This window comes from Quercus robur, chromosome 8, assembly GCF_932294415.1.
Source record: "Quercus robur chromosome 8, dhQueRobu3.1, whole genome shotgun sequence".
Lineage (NCBI taxonomy): Eukaryota > Viridiplantae > Streptophyta > Magnoliopsida > Fagales > Fagaceae > Quercus > Quercus robur.
In genome coordinates, this window is record NC_065541.1 from 28,936,606 (window position 1) to 28,961,800 (window position 25,195).

Sequence of the window (25,195 nt, forward strand, 5' to 3'; positions counted from 1 at the left end):
GAATATGAGAAATGGGTGATTTCCAGTTTCCACAAATGGTTCACAAGATAATTTATTGCTCTCATCATTCTTCCTCTATCACAGGTTGTTTAAACTTGACACATCAATATAATATAGAGTTCAAACCTAATGAGAGGGCAACACAAAGCCATGCCAAGTTACTCCAACATGCATGTCCACTGCGTTGTACGTGTTGAGTTAATATGTGATTAGGATTTAGGATGGGGCTTTTAGAGCATTCGCATCTAGAAAAGTCATCCTATTCTATTTTAACATTTCAAAAAACTATTTTATCAATTATACCATACCATTTTACAACACATCAAATATCCTATCTTTTATTTTCCTATACAACATATTAAAATAATATATCTACATAATAAAATGTTTTTTTTTTCTCTCAATCTCATTTTTCTCTTCCTCTCCATCTCAACCACTCATCAGTCATCCCCACAGAGAGGGGGAGGGATTGAATGAGAGAATTAGAACTGAAAAAAGAAGAAAATGAAAAAACAAAGAGATGAGATGAAAGTGACCGGTGAGAGAGAGAGAGGAGTTGAAAGACAAAATATCAGTGAAAGCAAAAAGTGAAAAAGGAATAAAATATTAATATTTTGGTTTACAATTGTGTTACAGTACCATCCTAATGTAGCACAATTGTAAATTTTTTTGCAATTCTTAGATTTTACAAGTCTAGCTGCTGAGCTCTTTTTAAGCCTTGATGCTAAATTTTCCCTACTTTTCTCATTTACAATTGCCATTGAGAATGCTCTTACACTAGTCCATATTGGAATATAACTATGGAATGTTGAATTGGAAGCTGACCCACCCAACCGCATAGGTTTGGGTGCCTAACACATTATCAAGTTTATACATTAACTTTGGACTTGATGTCTGGTTTGTTAGACATTTATAAATAACAAATGAGTTGGTTATCGGTTACTTGGCATGCTCTTGGGCCTGTGTGTAGGTTGGGCTCACATATGGCTACTTGGTTTGGCCTGATTACAATTTAATCGGCAACAATTATTTATCATATTTGACCTCCTAAGGTTTAGATTAAAGTAAATCATTGAAAATGTTAATTTAACACCCAATTTAAAATATTCTCAAAAAAAAAAAAAAAAACCCAATTTAAAAGGTTAGGCTACACTTATCTAATTATTTCACGTTGGGCTTTTAATTGACTATAATTTCGATAGTCTAGATGATCTAAGAGTATTGATAAGTGCTTATTCCCAAATTTTTTTTCTATTTTCAAAACACTCACATTAAATTATCTATTCTAAATTCTATTTTGTTAAAATTTCAATATTTTTTATTTTTAAAAATTGTTTCTCTCTATTCACATACTACAACCATTATCCAAAAACACTAAAAAATAATAAAAACTAAAATGCAAGATAATAGTTCTTGTGTATATTTGCACAAGTGCAATAGCAAAGATGCATTTTGCATAATAAATATATATAAACTAAACGTTTTGGGATTGGTGGGAAAAAAATTATTTTACATATACTTTTAGAGAAATATGATGTGGATAATATTTTTACAAAAAATTTTAAACTAGGAGGATGCTATAATCGGATAATAACGTAGGATATAGAATTTGTGATAAAAAAGCGGTAGAGTTAGAAAATTTCTCAAATTTTATTGCAAATCGAGGGCCTGCCTAGGTTTCCTATAAAATGAAAGAAGAGCACGTAGTAGGGTGGGATTGTATTAATTGATCCGATCACAGTAATTAATTAATTAATAAATAATAAATTAAAAAAGAAGAAATGTGGAGGCGGAAGCAGAGTAGCAGTAGTACGGAAGTGGGTTGCATTGCGTGCGAGGAGCTGAGCTTGGTTGGGGCCGGAAAGGAAGGGTGGCTCGTGGAGGACCCAAATCTTGTGTGCGCTCTGGACACTCACGCACTAGCGCTCGCCCACAACTCCCTCATACTCCTCCTCGGATTCGGATCTTCTTCTTCTTCGCCCGATTCCCGTGTCAGCATCCGACCCGATTTGTCCCCGATCGAGTCCGAGCATATTACAGCCATTGAGTGGCTCGTTTTTGAAGATTACGATATTCGGGTTGTTGTGGCCGGCACCTCTTCCGGCTATTTGCTCTTTTACTCTCTGCTTGGTCATTTCATTCACAAACAGGTTTTAACCAATTTCTAATCATCATCATCATCATCATCATCATCATCTGGTTGTCCGTTTTGTTTGATCAGCATCTTTGAGCAAAAAGTAGTTTACCTCTTTATTTATTTTTTTTTTTTGAGCTTACAAAAATTGTTGATGAAACTAGTGAAAATTCAATTACACAGATGATACATCCTGGGCGAATTCTAAAGTTGAGAGTTCGTGGAACAAAGAGAGATTTGACCCAAGACACTACTTCCTCAGAAGAAGTCTGTGTTGTCATGCCAGGCATAGTTGCTCGCTTTGATGGTTCTCATATTCAGGTACATTTTCTGTCTCTTATTATTATTATTTTGCAACTACTTTAGACTAACATGTACTAATGTACATCCTCCAAAATTTGGGTTAATTTTGCTTTTGGTCCTTGGAGAGGAACAATCTCTTGAGAGAGAGTGGGTTGGTAGAGTTAGTGGAAATGTTGCCATAGCCAGCTGTGGTGGGTGTGGCCATTGGTAGATGAGGGAGAATATAAAACAAAAGCAAGAAAAAGAAAAGGATTAATTTTTTTTAATAAAAGTACTGATGTGAATTTTATTTGGTTGGATTGTTGATATGGATTAAATAGTACTCAAAACGACATAGTTTCAAATATGAAAAAGTACGTTGTTTTAAGTACAAGTGGGAATTTAACAGCCATGTGTGGCTGTGATGGATGGAAGAGTCACATTAAAAGCACTCCCAAACATAAGTGATTAAAATTACAACTTTTAAATTTCAGAGATCAAAAAAATTGGTCCAAACTTAGAGGATGTACATTGCATTTTATTCTATACTCTATTATTAATAATGCAATTGTTATGTTAATATGATGCAAATGAGTAAGTTCTTGTCTTTGATGGGTTTCTAAAAGAAAATAACAAGGTATTATTCAATGATTTGTGTGAGTATAAGTTTATGGTTGCACCGTATATATTCTTGTTCTACGTTTGGTGTTATTGGATTCTGGCCTTTAGGGATCTTCATTCTAATAATGTGCTTTGCATGCTTGTTTTCTTAGAGTATGCTGCGCCAATGGTTTGAAGAAACACATACTCAGTATTGGGATCAGAAACCAAAAAAGCGAGGTTCAGAGGGCCAAGAAACTCCTTATGGAAGATTACCTTTCCAGTTATGGAATGTTAGCAAGTATGGTACTTGTGCTGATGCTGCAATCACTGGTATAATGCCTCCACCACTGATGGAACTCCAGGTATAAACTATTCTCTTGATTTTATTACTGTAAAGTTGGTTTCTTTAAAAGTCGTGTTCATTGTTTAAGGTTCTGTTTAGTAAACAAGTGGTAATATTCTTATTTATGTTGGCTTATAAAACATATTAGGGTCAATTACCATTTTGGTCCCTAACGCTTGCCCTATGTGTCAAAACAGTCCCTAATATTTCAAATGTGTCAGTATAGTCCCTAATGTTTTGGTATTGTGTCAAAATAGTTCATGCCATTAATTGGTGGATGGAAAAAGTTGATGTGGCTGACAGTAATATTAAAATATTAACTTTGGTGCCAGCAAGGATGCCTCTTGGCCTTAATTATTTTAAAAAAAAGGCCAGACTAAAATTCCAAGACCTGTTGGTTGGGTTTTCTTCTTCTTCTTCTTCTTATTTATTTTATTTTTTATTTTTCTTAAACAATCTACCTAGCCCCAAAGCCAATACACCCTTTTTGCTATTGGGTTCATAGCACTTGCAACAAGAATCAGATGGATTTAAGGAGAGCACCGACCGAGCATTTGATGTTACTATCTAATGTGCTTTGATAATTTGATTGTTGGAGATTACAAGTTCAACATTAGATGAACTAAAATTGAAAATCAAAAGTTGCTTCAAACTTGGACCGAAACCTCTATTTGTGTGCCATAGACAATTACAACCATTTACCTGTACTTAATGAAGCTAATTTCCTTGCGTTAGTGCAGAAGCACCATCTGCAACACATGATACCATACAACTTGATCAACCCATGAAGATTCTTCCACACATGACAGGCATAGGAGCCAAGGCCAAAGTTTTTAGAGTGAGAGTTCCACATGTTTGAGTGCCCTATGATTGGTTCTTGCTTTGTAAGGTGAGTCAAGAAAGAAGTCTACTGAGCTGTATTTGAATCTATGCAAAATGATTAGAGATCTAGGTATTTTAGTTTGGCTGATATTTTTTCTTTCTTTTTTTAAAAAAATTGTTTTTGTAATTGAGGCCATGCGGCATCCCAAGAGGCATCAAAGTTAATATTTTAATATCATTGTAAGCAACTCTAGTTTTTTCCATTCACCACTTGACGGCAGGGACTGTTTTGACGCAATATCAAAAGGTTAGGAACTAAATTGACACATTTGAAAAGTTAGGGACCATTTTGACATATAGGACAAACGTTAAGGATAAAAATGGTAATTAACCCAACACATTACTCTATACAAGCTGTCAATGTTGTGCTGTCTTGTTTTTGTTCTAGTATTTCCTCATAGTAATACTTCTAGTAGTTTTTTGATGGTGAGAAGCCAATTTCGTTTTAATTTAATTTTATTTAGTTTCAATGTCAAGGGCAATTTTGTAATTTATGGTTTCTAGGGATAGGCTGTTCTAATAGTCCAAATCTTACTAGGGGTCAAGAAGTTCAAATTCTACTAGAAATAGGTATTAATAATCTATTTATACAGATGTAAATGTAATGCTTTCTATTTAAGAAAAGGAATGATTTTTCTAATTTTTTCAGAAGCAATGAAGCTTTATTTGTGGTTTCTATGATACAACCTTCTTTGAGTTGTGATGCTTTGAAGTTTATTCTTTTTCTTTTCTGTCCTTAGAGTTCAAACAACTTGAAACCTAGAAACACACCTTAATTTCTGATGCAGGAGAAAACCTTGAATGGGTTCTGATACCAATTTTGATGTAGGATTTTTAGGAGTTTGGCACTAAATTAAATTCCTCGATGGGATGTTTAAGGGTAAAGTAATCAAAAGATTGGATGTTTGGTGACTGGTGTTAGAAGCAGTGAATAGAATGAAAAACAAAGAAGGATAAACACTAGGCAATCTTAATGAAGTTTTCCTAAGCAATCACACCTTCAAAGCTTTAAATGAGCTATTGCAATTTTATTAAATTAAGCTCATGTCTTTTTGACTAGAGTAAACGCTTTATATAGGCTATTACTAAATCTTTTCCTAGAAGGACTAGAACTTCTAAATAACCTATTCCTAGAAAGACTAGAATTACTAGTAGCAAAGAAAAATTACTTGAGACCTTCTAAACCAAATAGAAAAAGGACACCAAATACAAAAAAGGACTCAAGCCATGGACAGCCCATTCCTGAAAATTGGAATTTACCAATTTGCCTTTATTCTAGTAAACTTAATTAAAACTTAACCAGCGATTGTCTGAACTAAAAACCTTAATACTAAGACTCAATAATTACTAAAGTAACATATGAAAAGTACAAAGAAAATCCTACATCAAAACTATATTAGTTTACCATATATATTGAATCTTTTGGTATTTAATCTTATTTTCTCGCGCAGTTGAGCTCTTTATTGTTTGCATCAATCTCCCTTGGTTGCATAAAATCTAAAATTACCAAATTGCCCTTATTCTAATGAAACTTATTTAAAATTGAACCAACAACTTTCTAACATAAAAAACTTCTAATATTAAGACTCAATAATAACTAAAGTAACGTACGAAAGGTGCTATAAGAAAGTTCCACATCATAACTATATAACACATCTTGAATATTTTGGTATTTAATATTTTTTTCCCTCAAATTCTTTATTGTCCGCAGCAATTTGTCAACTTCAAACCCTAAAATTCAAAATTTCAAAATTTCAAAACCCTAAGGGCCTGTTTGGTGAGTGAGTTCAAACTCACATTTTCACATTTTAAACAACATTACACATATTTCCATACACTTTTTCATTCATACGTATTTCAAAAAACTCCAAACAATAATTCTCAAACTACTTTACCAAACACCCCCTAAATCATCCATCCATCAAATAACCCAAAACAGCCCTATTACTGTTGGTTTACTGCTCATTACTCTGGAACTGCAACCCAAACCTTAGATTTTCTCATTGATTCAATTCTAAATCCTACTATTCATTTTCACCATTTGAAACCCTATAGTCCATATTATTTTCCAGCTTTATTCCCACCAAACCTTAAGCCCTAATCCCTGAAAATCCAAGGTGTCTACCAGATCTCATTGATGGAAACTTTCTGAAGGTATTTTGGTTTTTGAATTCAGCTGCTTTTATTGTTGGGCAGTCAAGTCAGCGTTATTACTGTGCGGTCGCTGTTGGAGAGGATGCTGTTGTTTCGGCATTCAGGTACTGATGGGATATCTTTCTCTATAATGATTATTAATTTATTGTCTTGACAAAACTGACTCTTCTCACTTTGCAGCCTAAAGGGCTATCTTTGTTATTTGTCCTTTACTCTTTTACATTGGTATTTTGTTGACTAAGTTCTATTTCAACCTCTAAAAGGCTTTCAGAAGACAAAAGCAGGTCTTTAGTGGGAGCTATTTTATCAAAAGTCGTTCCTGCAACATTTTCGACAATTGCTTCTGTTTCAAGAATGTTTTGGCGGAGTGAACAAATGTCACCAAGAAAATCGGAAGTGAAGACTCAATCATTTGCTCGAGGTAGACTAATTAATAATTATGTTTCTAAATTGTGTGAGTTCTGCTGTAGATTTTTCACAGAAAAATTCACATACTTTCTCATAAACTCATCCAAGCTAATTGAGACCCACCACCAATGTTTTGAATTCCGTTCTAGAAACCGTTCCGGATTGACTAGTGGAACGGAATATTTCGGTACCGGTGTGCATTGGTGCATTGTTTTGGGATTACACATTGGATATATATATATATATATATATATATATTATAACCTCGATAAAATCCCTAATTTTAGTTTGTCTATCTAACCAATTTTTTTATTTAAAAAAAAACCGTCTATCTAACTTTTATTTGTAAGCAATATAAATATAAAATGTTAGTATAATAATAATAATAATATTATTATTATTATTATAATGAAACAAAATATAAAAGAGAAAAGAGAAGTGTCTTTTGTCTTTGTAAGCAAAAGCCCAAACGGGTAAAGTCAAACCCGACCCAAATTTGAATTTATTATTTTTTTTCCTTTTTCATTTTGGTTTTAGCTTTCCCTCCATTCTCTCTCTCACCTGCCAAATTTATGTCAAAGATCTCATTAAATGTTAGACCACATTTATTTCTTACTTTTTCTATTTCCCAAATCCTCTCTGCACTCTCCCATGTTCAGCCGTGTTCTCCTCATTTTCAGTCCACCATCTCCCTTTATTTTGTTCTCTACTTTTTTTCTCCTCATCTTAACTCTTTTTCTTCCTTCATCGGCTATCAGTTCTATCTCTTTCCTCATCTCCACTTTTCTCAAGCATCATATCAATTGCCAATTTTCTTTCATGCTTTCTCTCTCGCCTCTCTCCCTTTTTCAAGTTTTTTTTTTCTTCTCTTGAGTGTTATAATTTTGGGCCGGTACACTCATTTCACCCGGCATACCGAAATTTTGGCTGGAATGCTGGTTCAGGCTGGCACAGGGCGGTATTTGGAATGATATGGAACAAGGGGGTTCTTTGCACCGGACTAAGCACTGGAGCGAAAAATTCTGGCCATTCCAGTGGGAATGGAATGGTATTCAGAACATTGCCCACCACAAAACAAAAGAAAGAAGAGAGAAAAATAGTTTTGGTGAAAAAGTCGGTGAATTTTGGTGTCACCAGACTTTTCCATTGTGTATTATGTAATATAGAGAAATCGGCGCTCTTTTGAGGATACCAAGAAATCCTTGGTTCAATTACAAGCTCTATGCCAAAAGACTTTATTTGATTGGTCTAGGTGTTGGGGCTTCTCGGATTGTTCCACTATCTTGGAGTTTATTTCGTCTCTTAGTATTGCTCTTTAAGTTTATTCTTGGTGTTTGTTGCTGTTTGTTTGTTTGTTGCATTTCTTTGTGTTCACCATCATGAACACCTTGTATTTGCTTTCTTCTATTTTTCAGTTTGATTAATAAAATTCTTATTACTTATCAAAAAAAATTATGTAATATAGACAATATATATTTAGATGTGCTGCCAATGACCTCTATCTCAAATTTTTCTTCCTCATTAATGTGAGTTAAGGTTTTAAGTACTCATCCATCTAAATACAACTGTTTGGTGGGAAGAAAAAACGAAGGCGTTATACACACACGCACTAGCCTCATCACACGCTTGTGCGATGAGGATTTTTTTGTAGAAAAAAAAAGCCTGTGTTTTTATTTTATATTATGATTTTTATTTTGAGAATCTAATTTATGAGTGGATAAAATAATTTAAAAACTAATAGGAGAGTGACCTTATTTTTTAGGTAATGTTTTAGTGGGAGTTAGAGTTGTATTTTTATAGGATTGTCCTTTAGTTTTGTCTCTATTTAAATATAGGGGCGTATGGTCATTTTTGAACAAAAAGATGAGGATTCCAAATAGGGAAGCCCCTTAAATAGTAGTATAGATATATATGAAATAAATAATTACCTTATACATGGTTTTGGCCGGTGGTATTGTGTATTGTGATTTACTCTCTAGGGATGAGTCCAAATGACCTTGCCTTGGTGAGGTTCCAAGTCATCCCAAAAAAAAAAAAAAAGGAATGAAGAAATTTGTTTAAAGATATGGGTGGTTTCCATTGAGGAAATATGAGGGAGAGTTGTTTGAGATGGTTTGTTCATATACAAAGGAGAGATTAGTGTAGCAACGAGCAAGAGCAATTTCATTTAAATTAAGGGAACAAAAATAGGTATAGAGATCTATAATACTAGTAGAAGTAGTAAAATGAGACATGTTAACCAAGCAAGTAACATAGAATATATTTTTGGATATGATAGAAGGATGGAGAAGAATACATATGGTTGATCCTGCTTTGTTTGTTGAGTATTCATAGTTGATCCCAAAAGTTTGGGGCCTAAGGTTTTGTTGTTTTTCTTTGGGCTTTCCCTTCTTATCTTTATAGTCCACATCTCCAGTGTAGCACATCTGCATGTGCCATTTAATCATGTCTTTGTTGAAAATGCTATGACATAGTCTATCTCCAGTTTATTGTGAATGTGAAGTATGAATAGTGTTTCCTTCCAAGTTTCCTGTATCCAACTTTCAACTACCTACAAATTTCTATTGGCTGACAGGTTGGCAACTTGTTTTGTGACAGCTTCTCCTTTGACGTGTTTGAAGGATCACCCAAGGAAGGGTGAGAAGCTGACCCTCTCACCTAGTGGTACATTAGCTGCAATAACAGATTCACTTGGTCGTATATTGCTCTTAGACACTCAGGCACTTGTGGTGGTGCGGTTATGGAAGGTTTTCCCTTGGCATCTATAATTTGAAATTTTAGTCTGATGTAAGTATTTTCCCCCTAACAGTGGATTTAAATAATTTGCAGGGATACCGCGATGCTAGCTGCCTATTCATGGAGATGCTAGTCAAAAGAGATACTGCTGCAGCATCAAGTTCCAATTATTATGAACCAGTGAAGAGTGATTACTGTTTGTGTTTGGCTATTCATGCACCTCGAAAAGGAATTGTTGAGGTATGCTTTTGTTATGTTTGAGTGACTCATTGATGCCTATTCATGAAAGTGCATATTATTGTTTGGTAATTGGTATATTTTTCAAAAGCTAAAGCATAGGAGGTTTAAGCATCATTGAAATTGGTCTGAACCAATAAATATATATATTTTTAATAGTTAATTGAAGTTTCATCGATAAGAAAAGTAAATTGTATTTACGATGGTAAACCCATTGTACTAATGAATACAAACAAAATCAAAGAGAAGAGCTAACAAATATTAAAAAAATCAGACATAGTAATACAATGCAGAAAACCCCAAATACGAGATCACTCAAACAAAGTATTGGTTAGCAAAGACTTCAAAAGATCTACAAGTCTCTCAATGTCTTCAAACGTACGTGTGTTGTGTTCATGCCAGATTAGCCACAAAAGACAAGCCAATATTGAAGAAAATTTCCCTAACTAATTCCTCTGTGCAAAAAGAAGAGAAACAACTGTATTCAGCATCACCCATTGAACTCCAAACATCAAAAAAAACTTTGCCCCACAAAGCAGGGGCAAACTTACAATGAAGTAGAAGATGATCTATAATTTTCCTCATCATGATATAAGCAACATCAATTAACAAGAGGCAAGTTCCTCTTAACAAGGTTATCAATTGTGATAATCCCACCCCTAGCTGCTGTCCATAAAAAGAAAGATACCCTTTTAGGTACCTTTACACACAAAATGCTATTCTAAGGGAAAGAAATAGAAGGGGCGTCCAATAGAGAATTATAAAAAGAATGCACATCAAAAAACTATTTTGAATCAACTACCAATTTAAGACATCATCACCCTCCCCCCTTGGCATTTGAAGTAAATATGCTAAAAAAAAGTAAACACTCTCTGCAATTCCCAGTCATGAAAAGCTCGATAGAATAGTAAGTTTCAACACCTACCTCCCCCTTCAGGTGCATTAAAAACCAAATCAGCAATCCATGATTCTTTAGAGATAGCTTTGACAAACATCAGGATACAAATCTTTCAAAGGATCGGGATCACTCCAAGGGTCATACTAGAACCGAATATGAAATCCCTCTCCCACTGCATACACCACATGTCCAAAAAAACTCTTTGCACGTCCTTCTAACAACTCTATTGCACCAACCCCTTCTGACCTCTCCATATTTGGTTGCTACCTCTAGCCTCTCCATATTTGGTAGCTATAACTTGATGCCATAAATGGGTGGCTTTGTACCCAAAACGCCATAACCACTTTCCAGGCAAAGCTTGGTTAAACAACCCAATCCTCCAGATCCCCAAACCACGTATCTCAACCGGCCAACAAACCTTATCCCAAACAAGCAGATATTTGAAGACTTCATCAGATCTCCCCCCAATGGAAATTTCTCTTAATTCTTTCTAATCTATTCGCCACATATTTATGAATAGTAAAAAGAGATAGATAATAGGTGGTAAGGCTCGATAGAGTACTTTTTAGTAAGGAAAGCCTACCACCCTTTGACAAATATAAATGTTTCCAACCAGAGAGCTTCTTTTCCATCCTTTCTATGATAGGGTTCCAAATTGAGGAATCCTTATAATGAGCCCCAAGAGGCATAACCAAATAAGACATGGGCAAACTGCCAACTTTGCAACATAAAATATGAGCCAAAGCATCCAAGTTGCTAACCTCACCTAGTGGAAGAATCTCACTCTTGCCAACATATACTTTCAAGCCTGTGATAGCTTCAAAGAAGATCAACACCATCCGTGTATATAATAATTGCTCCCTAGAGGCATCACAAAATAAGATGGTATTGTCAGCAAAAAGGAGATGAGAGATATGCAAACCTCTTTGCGCATAGGGATTTGCTTGGAAACTACTAAGAAAGCCTCCCTCATTTGTTCTCTTCAACAATCTACACAACTCCTCCATCACCAACAGGAAAAGGAGTGGAGATAGTGGTCCCCCTTGACGAAGAGTGCAAGAGCTACCAAAAAACCCAGCTGGAGACCCATTAACAAGAACTGAAAACAAATAGTAGAAATACAAGCCTTCATCCATCTCCCCTTGCTTCTCCTTATAACCCATCCTCTCCATAAGGTTAAACAATGCATTCCAATTCACATGATCATAAGTCTTCTCAATGTCCAACTTGACAATCACACTTCGGATGCTACTCTTTATTCTGCTATCCAAGCATTTTTTTGCAATGAGAATAGAATCAAGAATCTGTCTTCCTCCAACAAAAGAATTCGGGGAATTGGAGATGAGCTTATCCATCTCCCCCACTTCTCCCCAAAACCCATCCTTTCCATAAGGTTAAACGACACATTCCAATACACATGAGCATGAGCCTTCTCAATGTCCAACTTGACAATCACACCTGAGATGCCACTCTTTTTTGGGTATCCAAGCATTCATTTGCAATGAGAATGGAATCAAGAATTTGTCTTCCTCCAACAAAAGAATTTAGGGAATTGGAGATGAGCTTATCCAACACATTACAAAGTCTATGAGCCAACACCTTTGACAAAAGCTTATACAAACTACCCACAAGGTTAATAGGAAAAAAGTATTTAATGTTAAGTGCATTAATCTTCTTGGGAATCAAACAAAGGAAAGTGGCATTGAGAGGTTTTTCAAAGACACAATGTCTATGAAAATCCTAGAAAAAAGCCATAACATCCCTTTCAAGCATGCACCAACGCTTTTGAAAGAAAACCATAGTAAAACCATTAGGCCCAGGAGCCTTATCACCCTTAGCCTCCTGAAGTGCCTTTGGATCTCCTCCTTTTCAAACTCCCTTTCTAGTGATAGCCTCTCAGTTTCATCCAAGCTAGCAAACTCTAACCCATTAACAGTGGGCCTCCAAGATTTAGACTCCCAATATTGTCCATTGTTTCTGAGTTATGGTCGATGGTGTTCACCTTGTTTGGTATTGGGCGATGCCAAAGACTGGTTGAGCTCCTTGCATGTTGGCAAGGAAATTTTGGTCAATATTGTAATGGTGTTATTTGGATGGCTGTCCCTTATCGTTTGATGTGGTGCATTTGGCGGGAGAGAAACAATTGGTGTTTTGAAGATTTTGAAAGGACTATAGCCGATTTAAAACTTTTCTTCTTTAAAACTCTATTGGATTGGATGTCTATTATAGGAAGTCATTCTATTTTTTTGGTCTATTATTTGATGGATGTTTGTAATTTATGTATTTGATTGTTTTGGTCCCCTGCTGTATACTTCCTATATACTTGGATGACTCATTCTTATGTCTTTGAATAAAATTTTCTTTACTTATCCCAAAAAAAGAAAAAAAGATTTAGACTTCCGATATAGATTCTTATAAGAATCCACTACCTAAGCCTGAATATCTGAATCAGTCTCATACAAAACGCCGTCAACCTCCACACCCTTGAACCAATAATGTGACTTGTTATGCTATATATCTTAGTTGCTTTACTGCAATGCAATTCTTGCTGCAAAAATTTATTGTTGAGAAGTTAAGAAAAGTATGGACTTGAGGAATAATAGGTAAAATTCTGTAAGATCAAGCAGATTAACACAGTTTACAAAGGGGCCTGTTTTTCATTTGTTATTGTTGAACCATGGTTGTGATTCTTATTGTATTGGGTGTATGATTGCCTAGAAAATCTCATCTTGGTGACTGCATGATCTTTAGGAATTCAGCACTAAATAGATTTCTTGATGAGATCTTGAAGGTTTCTTGAATAGGGTTAAAGATATGGATCTCGAATATGGTTGATAGAACAGTGAATAGATTGAGTATAAAGAAAGATAAACTCAAGAAAATCACACCTAAGTCTTCCTAAGCAATCACACTTAGGAAGGTGAAGGAAATCACACCCTCAAAATGCTCAAAGCTTAAAATATGCTGTTGGAATGTTATTAAAATCAGTCTCACTATCAATGTTGTTGACTGCAATAAAGCCCTTACCCATCTGCTCTCTCCCCCTCTATTTACGTTACTTCCCCCCCCCCCCCCCCCCCCCCCTCTTATAAACTATAAAATAAAGAGTACTAGGGGTATGAGAGAAAATTTATACAATCTACAGTTTCTATCCTCTCATTTTTCTTCTCAACCAAACAAAAATGTTTTCCATCCTTCCACTTCTCCCCCAACTAATCAAATCTCATCTATCCCTCTACTCTTCCATCCCCCAACCAAATGAAGCCTAAGCGTAAAGCACAGGTACACATTTGATTGAAGTGAAGTGCATATTTTAGAAGATAATGTAATAAATTTGAAATTAAATATTAATGGGCAACATAATGATCAAGTTATTGACTAATCATATATAATTGAAATACAACATTTTATATGATTTTACTTATAAGAAAATAACATTTTATATGATTTTCTTGTGCTTTAAAAAATATACACAAATATGATATTCGATAATATTTGATAGCCATTATCAAATAAAGACATGAAATACATGGTTGATACAATCCAAAAAGCACTAAAATATTGAGTAATGATTTCTATGCCTAAAAAAAGCAATGCAATGTAATCCTAAGAGTATATAAATAATCATGTTTATTAAGCATAGGACCATTATCATTAGCATCAAAAGATTTGTAACCCATCATCTTCCACATCTACTTCATCAAAATTAATACTCTCTCATGAGGAGTATTGTGAACTAGAAGTCTAGAACTTGAACTTGTTGCCTTCCTTAGTGACCCCATTCTTGCTTGATTCGGCTTTGGCGAGGATGAGCAGTATGTGGAGTGTGGTCCCTGGATGGTTTTTTATTCCTAGAATTTGTAAAGGTGTGGAGGGGCGGGCTTAGGTGTATGTTATCATGCCATAAAATTGACTTTCATATGAAAATCAGTTTTATATATCAACAACATTAAGATCCGATAGCTACATTTTACATTTTTTTAAGCTAAAAAAACTAAGCTTTGCTATTATTGAAAAAGCTCCACAAAGGGTATGCTTTAGGCGCACATTCACAGATGTGCCTTGCTTTAGAGGTGAAAAGCACTGAGCTTTTGGGGCTTTGAAGTTTTCTCTTGAGTGCACTTTTACGAACAATGGTTTATTATATTGTTTATTTACTATTGGATCAGTTTTAGTTTAGTTCTTAGTAGAATAAGGGCAATGTGTTGATCGTAGATTTTCTTGAACAGGCTGTCCTTGACTAAAGTCTGAGTCTTATTTTACTTTTTCTTTGTTATCAGTAGTCCTATCTTTCTAGGAATAGATTATGCCTATATATTCAACCTAGACAAGCCAAGAGCATTGTAACTCGGTGGCATTGATTGGTCTTCTTCATAAGGAGAACCATGGCCCAAAAGAGCCCTCCATCATCCGGAACATTCCAAATTAATGCTTGTGCACTAGAATCAGTTTTCTGTCACCTCTTTTACATTTTCAAAGGAGGCTTCCAGTTACATTCCCCGTCACAAAAGTTCAAGATTGGAAAATTTGAAACCTCAAAAGGCATGCCATTCTCATCATTAATTTTGCTGGCCTTAAGGGTGCTTCATTTTTAATCTTTAGGTGAGCCTTGTGGGTACTTTCTCTGTGCATTATGGTTCCCTTGCCAATGAAACGTTTTATTATGTGTGAAAAATAAAATATTGTTCAACTTCCTTGAAATTTTTTAGAATTACTTATTTACTTATTTACTTCTGCATTCATTTGTTATCTGCTTTAAATTTCTATTTTTGAGAACATACCATGCCATCTGCAGTCAATTATCCTTTGAATACTATTTTTATTTAACCTACTATGCTAAATGTTTGGAATGTCATCTTCCATGTTCTGCTTTTGGGTAACAGAATTACTCTTGCTTTCAGGAAGTTAGTAATCTGATAATAATTTTGGTTTCTTTAAGGAACCGCTTGTTCAATCTCTATTAATATTCTTGAGTGTGTAAATATTTGGTTCTGAGGCTTGTTTCTTGTCCTTTATCTCACTTTTGGATGTTAATGACCTTAAAATCTTGTTATGCCCCTAGTTTTATTACTCTTATCTATTGTTTCTTATCCAAAATTTCAAAATGTCATGAACTTAAAACAAGATGCTATTACTGTGCCCAGCCAACCTAAGCATTTCACCACCAATAATCTTTCACCAAAGTACCAGAATGATTTCTGAGTATGTTTTCTCATGTGAACAACTTCCTGCAGATCTGGCAGATGAGAACTGGACCACGTCTTCGGATTATTCAATGTGCCAAAGGTGCTAAAATACTGCAACCTACCTATAGATTTGGATCATCTATGACCTCTCCTTATGTTCCTTTGGAGGTTTTCTTGTTGAATGGGGATTCTGGTCAAATATCAGTTTTAAATCGAACCCTTAATTGATTTGTACAATGTAAAACACTCTTTATCCTGATATTTTACTGTAGGAAAATGATAATTTTTCTGATTAAGATGGCTCTTTAAATTTGGGGGATTTATATGGCTCTTTTAAATTTTCATTTGGTTAATTGGAGGACCGTTGGCCAATTGATTCAGCCATGGGGTTTGGGCATTCAAAGTATTGTGTGTTTTAGCCAAGCCCTGCTTGTCAAATGGTTGTGGCGTTTTACTACTGAAAGGAGGCAATTTGTTGTGATGTTATTTCTTTGAAATATGGTAGCCTTTGGGGTGGTTGGACTTCCGGGTAGCTGACAGAATCCAATGGGGTCAGTTTATGGAGAAATCTTCAAAATGGGTGGAAGAGCTTGGTGAGTTTTCTTATGTTTGAAGTGGGTAGTGGTTGTGAGTGTGACATCCGTTTTTGGTATGATTGTTGGTGTGGTGACTTATTTTTTATTTTATTTTTTTAATAAGTAATAAACTTCATTGAAGGAAAAAATAGTACAAGAACAGCCAGAGCACACAAGATGTGTATTAAGGAAAGCATAGGTACAAAGAAGAATAAAAAAGTAGTACATCTATCAAGCAAATCAGATAACAAAGAAAAAGATAAAACCCCCGAAGCATTAGTCCACCCAAACAAAGTCTGGAAAAAAGATAGGGATATGGAAGAGTATGGAGACTTTTGTCTAAAGGATGCTAATCCGGATATTTTTTGTCTAGCCAGGGATAAAGATGCAGCTCTAGCAGATTATTTTTCAGGGTCTGTTTTTTGGAATATCTCTCTCACCAGACCTTATATTGGGAAGAGGAGCTTCTACTTTACTTTATAGAGAAGTTATATTTTGTCAAGATTGGGAGTTCTGGGGAGGATTGTCAATTGTGTTTAATGGATCCTTACCACCAGAGATGATTTTGAAGTAAAATCTTATTATAAAGCTTTGATTGCTATAGGATCCAAAAGCTTTCCTTGGAAGAGTATATAATAGACAAAGGTTCCAAAGTTGCGTGGACACTCTCTAAGGGAAAAATCTTAATTATGAACAACCTCTGCAAAAGGTGTTTGTGTGTGGTGGATTGGAGTTGTATGTGCAAGTGGAGCGGGGAGTTTATTGAACATCTGTTATTTCATCACCCTTTTTGCTCATGAAGTTTGGTCCATGGTTTTTGGCATGTTTGGATTAGCTTGGGTTATGGCACCAAGTGTATTAGCATTGATGGAATGTTGGAAGTTAGGGTTTGTTATTGAACCCAAGAGGTAAATACTTAAAACCTTTATATAATTTGATGTATGAGAACATGAATATAGTGTTTTCCTTCATCCGTAAAACCTAGCCATCTTGGCTTAGCTTTTGAGCTCCCTGTTTTACTTCTCTCCCAAATTGTAGCACTTCCTCCCCGAGCATCAGGACACAAGGGTACCTGGGTGCCAATAGGCTACTGAGGCCAATGGCGCCAACGACATTCCCCTGAGCAGTTACTTCAATGGTATTTACATCAAAGTACCGTCTGCTCCATTTTGCACGTAGCATTAGAGCCCATATACCCGTGCAGTTCATTTCTCTAAAAAAAAATTGCTCCATCTTAGTACTGCAGTAAGCAAGGACATCAACTTGACTCTCCAACGAGTGAAAAATTTCCCATCAAATCTAATGCTGTTTCCCAACATCTTGCTAAAAATGATGAAGGTACATGAAAGTGAATCTGCTTTATACCCTTAATTTATAGGCAGTTCATATTTACAATCAAAATATCATGACTCTTTAATTCTTAAAAAAGAACAATTATGTTTCAAAAGTCAGTTGTTTTTATAGCAGAAAACTTTCACCGATTATGATTTGCATCCCAAGTGTGTGACACAAGTGTAAGTAAAATATAAAGTGACACAAACATCAACAAATAAATCATAAGAGAGAATCTATGGACTCGTGGCAGTGGAACTAGAACATGCACACGGCATGTTATGCAATGTGACTCTTTGTTGGTGTCACCTTATATACCCAACAAAATTTTTTTTGTAAACTTTCTACCTGTGTAGTGTCATGCACCTAAACTCGTGAAACCTCCCTGAAATTTGTTTACACAAAATGGAAACCAAACAGTTGTTTTAACTGCCGATTTATTTTCAAAAAAAGAAAAAAGAAAAAAGAAAAACAGTTGTTTAAACATTGCAGTCCAACATGCTTCTCTGTCTGTCTAAATTATACAAGCAATTACGTGCAATGTTGCACTTAAACTCGTGAAACCACCCCTGAAGAATTACAAGCTCGCTGTAAAGCCTCAGTTAGCTTCTTGAGTGCCTTGTCATATGATATAAATCCCATGAACCAGAATTCATAACCATCCCTTGTGACAATGTGGATGTACTTTTCTGAGGGGTTCAATCTGTTAGCAGAAGGATTAACTGCTCTCAATTGATCAAGCTGCACAACCATCTACATATTGACCCAGCAGATATAAAAATATAAGTTCAAACTAATCGAAATAAAAATTTAAAATTCAGTTACTTAGAAAGTGAAGATGTATGAACTCTAATTTGCAGCTTAAATTAACTAAACCTTCATCCTTGTTACTTAAAAAAGTTTTGAAATCTAAAATGTACATAACGGTAATCCTACAAAAGGAGTCATTGCTAGAGCACAAGCAAAAATGTGTTTGTTTGGCTTGCAGGTGAATTTGTTTGTTTGGCTTTTTTGTATTTTATTAATGATTACTGCAGGTTCTTCTCATGTTGGACAAGAAATCATGGAATCAGTTCTCCCTTTTATTTTAAGAAGTATTCCCCATTCAAATAACAAAAAGAATCGAGAAAGGACCATTACTAACAAATTATAAAAAGAAGAAGAAGAAGAAGATATTCATTCGCTCTCAGCAAAAGGGTTCATCTCTCTCTTTTCCCTTCTCCCTTTTCTCAATGGATGCAACCATTCCCACTTTAAACTTAAGAAGTGGATATTTTTAAAATATCTGATATGCTTTCCACCAATGAAACACAATCAATCTGCTGATTTGGTAGCCTTAAGATGCCAATTGTATGACTATCAACATTCTAGTAATAACGTGGTACGTAGCTGACAAACATAAACATTCTTCACACTTCATATCTCTAGACAATCCCCAAGTTGGAAGAAAACTCAACTAATTCATGGACAATAATTGGTGCTCTATTAGAGTTCAATTCTTGTATGCATGCTCAAAACTCTATCCTTAACTTTGCCTCTTAGCTCAAAAACCTGAACTTGTAGTTCGATTAAAAGTTATCTACTCAGATATTGAGAAACGATAATCTAATGGTTGCCAATGCCAATACATGGTTAGGTTAAGAATATGAGTCGAGGATTGTATTATTAAGTGAAAAAGGAATGATAATACCTTGTAGTACATCCACTCTGGCTGCCCTGTGGATGAATAACAACAGAAGGAGTAATCACTGCAAAATGCTACTCTTTTAGTGGATAAGTAAAGCGTTCCAATCACAGGTCCGGAGGTAGTTGATAAATAGCAGGCATATGAGTTCAATAGCTCTTCTCCTGGCAAGATATTGAATGCTTGCTGGAATGCATGATCAAGCCCTCCTTCAGCAAGTACCTTTGTCCCTTGAACAAGTCTTGCCATTGCTGCATCAGTGAGACTAGGACTAACTCTGACTGTAATACAAAAAAGTAGATTAATTGTCTGACTCAAAATGCATATTTGAAGCAATAGGTAACAGAATTATGCAATCAAGTGAGAATTTAATGATTATTTCTTTGATTGTAATCCTATGTGCCATACAAAGTCATATTAGAAGTAATTCTGTAGAAGCCCAAGGAAAGAGAACAGAAAGTGATTTCTGACTACAGGATATGCAAATCATTTTACTGTTAATAGCTGAAGTAGCCTCTAGTACAAATTACAATACTATTAGTCTACAATTTAGATACCTTAGACAAAGTTTGGCTACAACTCCCACTAAAACAATTAACATAGCTATATATTTTGAAAATATAACTGTTGGATTGTATATTCTTTATATTTTTAACACGCATATTAAATTTTGCGCTAATAAGATGTTATTTACTATTCAATCTATAAACTTATTTTTTATGTAAAATTTTAGATTACAGAAACTTGAAATTTATATATTTAATTGATGATATAGCTATTGATCTTTGTTTTTATGGAAATTTTGCAAGCGTGGAGAATATAAGAAGAAAATGTTATCCAATAGTGGATTTATCAAAATTCACATCAAATAAAAAGATATGGAGTGGAGTTGTAGTCATTAGCTACAATTAAGTTTGGTAGCCAAACTTGGTCCAGATACCTTATGGAATTATATGCAACAATGCTTTGATCATAGTACTAAGGACTAAGTTGAGATCCTCTCCAGTTCACTTCAACGAAATCATCCTTTACCTATTACAATCAAGCTAGTCAGACTCATTGCTGCACTTAATTTCAAAATCTAATGACTCCTTACAGTTCTATAGTCCACAATATTTTTAAATGAGGGTTAAGCTAATCCTTTTTATTGACGGTGAGAAAATTTTTAGAGAGAGAGGATTCCTTTGAAGGAGAAGAGATAAATGAAAGCAAATAAGTAAATCATATTCAAAGGCAAATACTCTTTGTAATGCTTCCCACTCACTCCTTTTCTTTCTTCTTTTGCATGAAATCTGCCCGCTTCCAACTTCTTCACTTATTTCCCCTCAACAATGATAAGATGGTCTAAACCCATGTTCTTCAAATGTATTTTGGCATTGTAAGCAGATCTTATAGATTTCATGAACTCCTTTCTGCATTTCACAATGCTTAAGGCTTGTAGCAATCTCCTTCAACATTTATATTGGAAATTCCAAGTTCTTAATTTTTCTCAAACCCAGCAAAGAGATGGAGCTCAGCTCCTTTAGCTTTTGATACTGAAAAGCTCAGAAAAAGTGAAATACTAATGCTTTCGGATGGAACCCATAAAAGGCCTCTTGTTTCTAACTGTCGGGCAGACTTCAAGGGGACATACTAGTAAAATAATTCTCAATCACAAAAACGGAAGAAAAGCGGTGAAAGAAGAAGAAGAAGAAGAAGAAGCTATGTGTTGAAGAACATACTGCCTTGCCTTCTAATTTCAAGCATTCCAACACACAAAAAGTCACTTAAAATTTCTTTTTTGAAAGTCTGAAGAAACCACTAAATTAATAGATTTCCCATAATATATCAATCTTATTCAGTGCCATATATGTTATACAGAATTTATTTATTTATAAATTAAAGGTAGTAAGTTTCATGTCCAATAGCCACGCAATTGTCCCAAATGATTTAGACGTATCCCAAAATGAATCTCTGCTTTATTTGAGAAATGGATCAAAATAAGCAAGGTAACTGGCTATTTAGTGAAAGTAAGATGACGAGCAGGGAGTGAAAGCATGCCTTTATGCTTGAGATGAGCATGGGAGAAACAAATGGAAATGACATTAAATTAAAGAATGGTTGGAACTGTATGCATATTGGCTACCCTGTGATTGTGAGGCTTGAGGGTGAGGGTAGTGTCGAATGATGCATCCAAAACACTAATGCTTAAAAAGCATTTAAAGGGAAAATACACCGATTGGTTTTTTGTGTAGGTGGGTTTGAACCCCAGATCCCTTATGCAATAACAAGAGACTTTATTAGTTGAGTTAATAGGAGCACACATTATTTCTAGTCACACGGCAATAGGGCATCACCCCTTTCAAGCTAGCTCCTTCTTTGATCACCATCAAGATCAGTCAAAAAAGTTAAAGCAGATATTGCAGCAGAGTAGAAGAAGAAGAATCATGAATTGGTCTTCCAAATCAAGTTAAAAGTTACAATATGAATTCGATACACTAATAACTCATCAGTTTCACATAAACACCACTGCAGCAAGTTACTGTTGCAGTTAAAAGAGAAAGAACAATATTGTTGAGAAGACTCACGGTGATGCCAGACATCGTCGGCTATGGCCTCTGCTTTTCTTGTGGCATATTCAACCCTCTTTCCACACCGACTCAACGTGTCAAACATCCTATCTATCGAACCTGCACCAACACGGACCATATATAGCTTATTTACCAATAATAACAACAACAATAAGAACTCTGTTTTTTTCTTTTCAAACAAAAAACAATTAATAAACCAAACATGTTTAATCATAACTGCAAAAAAAGTAGAAGCATGGTTACAAAAGTAGTGAGTGCTCACGCTTGCAAGATGAATAAGACGATGTGGGATCAGGGGAGATGATGATGTAGGGGTTATTTGTGTGTTGGTTGTGGTTATTGTTAGTAAGAGGAGGGACCTGTGACTGTGAGTGGTTATACATTTTGTTGTTCTTGCTGTTGCTGCTTTCTTTCTTCCTGTTTTCTGGATTGATATGGTTTTTGCGTGAAGTTATTGTGAAAAACAGAATGGGAATCCAAGTGAAGGAATTGATCTCAGTGAGACAAGAAATGACGATGCCAATAGGACCTAAAAGCAAAGGAACAAAACCAGTACTGTTGACCCACCACTCTTTTTATCAAAAGCCCAAAAAAAAAAGCGAGAGGAAACTATTGACTATTGTACGGATTGGGGATATATCAATTCCCACCCCCCACAGAAAACTGAATATGTTCTCCAAGGACCCTTTTTCTAGAATGTTCCCCCGTCCAAAAAAAGAATACTAATTTATTTCTATTCCATAAAAAAGAATACTAATTTATTTCTATTCCATAAAATAATTATCTACACGCTTATTCTAACGTGGGAAATGTATTCATAGTTGGGCGATTTTAGATGTATTCGTGTTAGCTATAACTCAGAAATATATTATATACTTAAAATTGTTAAGTATTTTAGATGTTGGAGAACATAAATTTAAATTGCAATGACAATATTTTGATGTTTTCATTTTATGTGTCATTTATATTTGTTTGGGGCGGTTGGGTTTAGACCCTTGTCAAAACACTATATTTAACCCGTTTTAAGGTGAACTTGATAATCAATCAATCAATGTATCATATCTAATACTATATATAAAAGCAGAAGCCTTTTTTCTGCAATTAAGGAGATTGTGGGTTCTTTTTTTTTTTTTTACAGTACCCAAGTCCAAGTAGAAATAGGGATCTTGAGACTTATGCTTATGGTTTGGTGGATCGGGCTTGGTTCACCGTAGTTGTTTTGGGCTGATTACGAACCAAGTTGCGCACAAAACATGATTCTTACAACACATACACATTTATACATACAAAATATATATGTATTGTATAGTAAGGAACAATAAAAAAAGGATAAATAAGACGTAGGGGATCCTCAGAATGATAAATAATATCTCATTATTTTTTGAGTTTTAGTACATTGGATCCTTCTTTTCATTGGGATGTGTCATAAGGTTTAAATAAGTTCAAAAGTTACATACTTAGATAGCTCTTTGTAGGCTTCTAAGACTTGTGAGGTTTGAATCCCTTTGAATCCAAGTGTATCCTTTAGTGTTTGTCTCAGGATTCCTCATAGTGTTTTTCCCTTTTTCTATTTTTCTGAGATTTAAAGAAGTTTTTCAAAGGATCTTTTTGCTCTAATTCCTCGTTGTTGAATGAATTTTACTGATGGCTTCACCCCCTTTTATAGTATCTTTCTAGGGTTTTTTGGTGTACCACTGATTCCCTCCATTTGCTGCCATGGGTATCAAAACTAATGTTGTCAGCAACATTGGTTGCTGGTCCCTTCCTTATTTCTCACTATTTTTCCCTTTTGAGGTTTCCCTCCGAAAAGTCCCCAGCGGACCTTCCTCTTTTGGGAGGTCCTAAGAGCCAACTTTCAATCTTCTCTTCCCAAACCTTCTAGATGCTCCTTTTCAGGCCCACCTTTTTGGCTGTTTTACCCTTTGTCATTTTCTCTAAATGGGCGAATTCCTCTTTGTTAGGTTGAAAGATCCCTAACCACCTTCCTTTATGGTCCACCTTTCTGTGTTCCCTGAGGTACCGGGCTTCTTTTCATGAAGTGCTGATTCCTAAGTCATCAGTCTTTTTTTGAACCATAGGCAGCTGATGGGACATGCCTATCTTCGTTCCTTGTGTCCATGAGCATGCTCCCTTGAGCTTTCCTAATCCCAACTGATCTCTTTTTGTATTTCTCGAGGATCCCAGGTTCCTAGGAGTCTCATGGTATCTTGGTCCAGTCCCTTTCTAGGCTCCCTAGGAAATTTTCCTCTTAAAGGCTGGGCTGAACTTTCTTTTTCCTTTTCGTTTCTTTTCTAAGGCCCAAAGCTTATCCATTCATTGGTTTGGGCATCCTCTTGCTTATTTTAAGTGGCCTTGGTTGGCGGATTGGGCCTTGCCTTTCTTTGAGAGCCCAATTGGGTTTTAGATTCCAATATTTGTGATGTTTTGGGCCTCAACACAACACTTGTGATATTTTGGACCTCAACATTTAGCCCCCCAAGCTCATGGGTTGCTTACAACCCATACGTAAGTAAACAAGATTTTGGCCTTCCCAAAGCTCTCTGGTTGGTACTTTTATTTCCTTCGGGGTCCTTTTTCCTTTTTATTCTAGAATCTTGGCCATTCATGGTGTCTTCTAGTGTCCTGATTCCACGTATCCCACTTCTTTTGTAACTTCCCCTCTTTTCAAGGAACGTGGCAGTTGAGGATTAAGTGTCTGGGTAAACCTTTTCCTCCTCTTTTTATGTTTCCCATAACTCCCATTAATAACTGACAAATAACCTTCCTATAAAATTGAATTTTGGCAACTTGCACGTTTTTCTATGTTTCATCTTCTTCAACTTTTTTCTTCATGCCATTATTGCCATCACCTCAATCCTTTCCTCCAAGCACCTTTTCACTTTTAAAAAAAAATTATTTCCAGTACATTCTTTCTCTTTTGCTTCCTCCTTTCGTCGTCTTCCTCAACTTCCAACCCCTTTTTCTTTCTGCTACATTGTTCTTTCATGGCTTCCTCCTTTTCTTCACGAAAAAGGAAGGAGCATTCACCTATTCTTTCTGAAGGTTAGGGCTCCTCAGCATTCACCTACTCTTTGTCTGATCCTATTCCGAGGCTAACTAGCGGCCATGTCGTATGTCTCACCATTTCCACTATTCCCGACTACTATGTAAGTCCCTTTACCTATGTTCTGC

The 25,195-nt window shown here is 35.4% G+C and overlaps 2 protein-coding genes and 1 pseudogene across 2 annotated transcripts; 1 reads left to right on the forward strand and 2 right to left on the reverse strand.

Annotated features, from left to right (window-relative positions):
* The first annotated feature begins 1,711 nt into the window (after positions 1–1,711).
* LOC126695130 (uncharacterized) lies at positions 1,712–16,186 on the forward strand. Its single transcript, XM_050391771.1, has 8 exons — positions 1,712–2,150; positions 2,318–2,455; positions 3,190–3,381; positions 6,441–6,502; positions 6,662–6,819; positions 9,405–9,553; positions 9,636–9,782; positions 15,912–16,186. Exons 1-8 carry the CDS (start codon positions 1,782–1,784, stop codon positions 16,089–16,091), a joined length of 1,395 nt encoding a protein of 464 aa, XP_050247728.1. The 5' UTR covers positions 1,712–1,781; the 3' UTR covers positions 16,092–16,186.
* LOC126694000 (40S ribosomal protein S29-like) lies at positions 4,061–6,210 on the reverse strand (annotated as a pseudogene).
* A 1,956-nt stretch (positions 16,187–18,142) lies between the features above and the next one.
* Positions 18,143–22,642, reverse strand: LOC126695131 (GEM-like protein 2). Its single transcript, XM_050391772.1, has 4 exons — positions 22,287–22,642; positions 22,022–22,123; positions 19,461–19,735; positions 18,143–18,523 (listed from the first exon to the last, which is right to left on the reverse strand). The coding sequence occupies exons 1-4, from the start codon at positions 22,405–22,407 to the stop codon at positions 18,320–18,322; spliced, it is 702 nt and encodes a 233-aa protein (XP_050247729.1). The 5' UTR covers positions 22,408–22,642; the 3' UTR covers positions 18,143–18,319.
* Between the last annotated feature and the right edge of the window lie 2,553 nt (positions 22,643–25,195).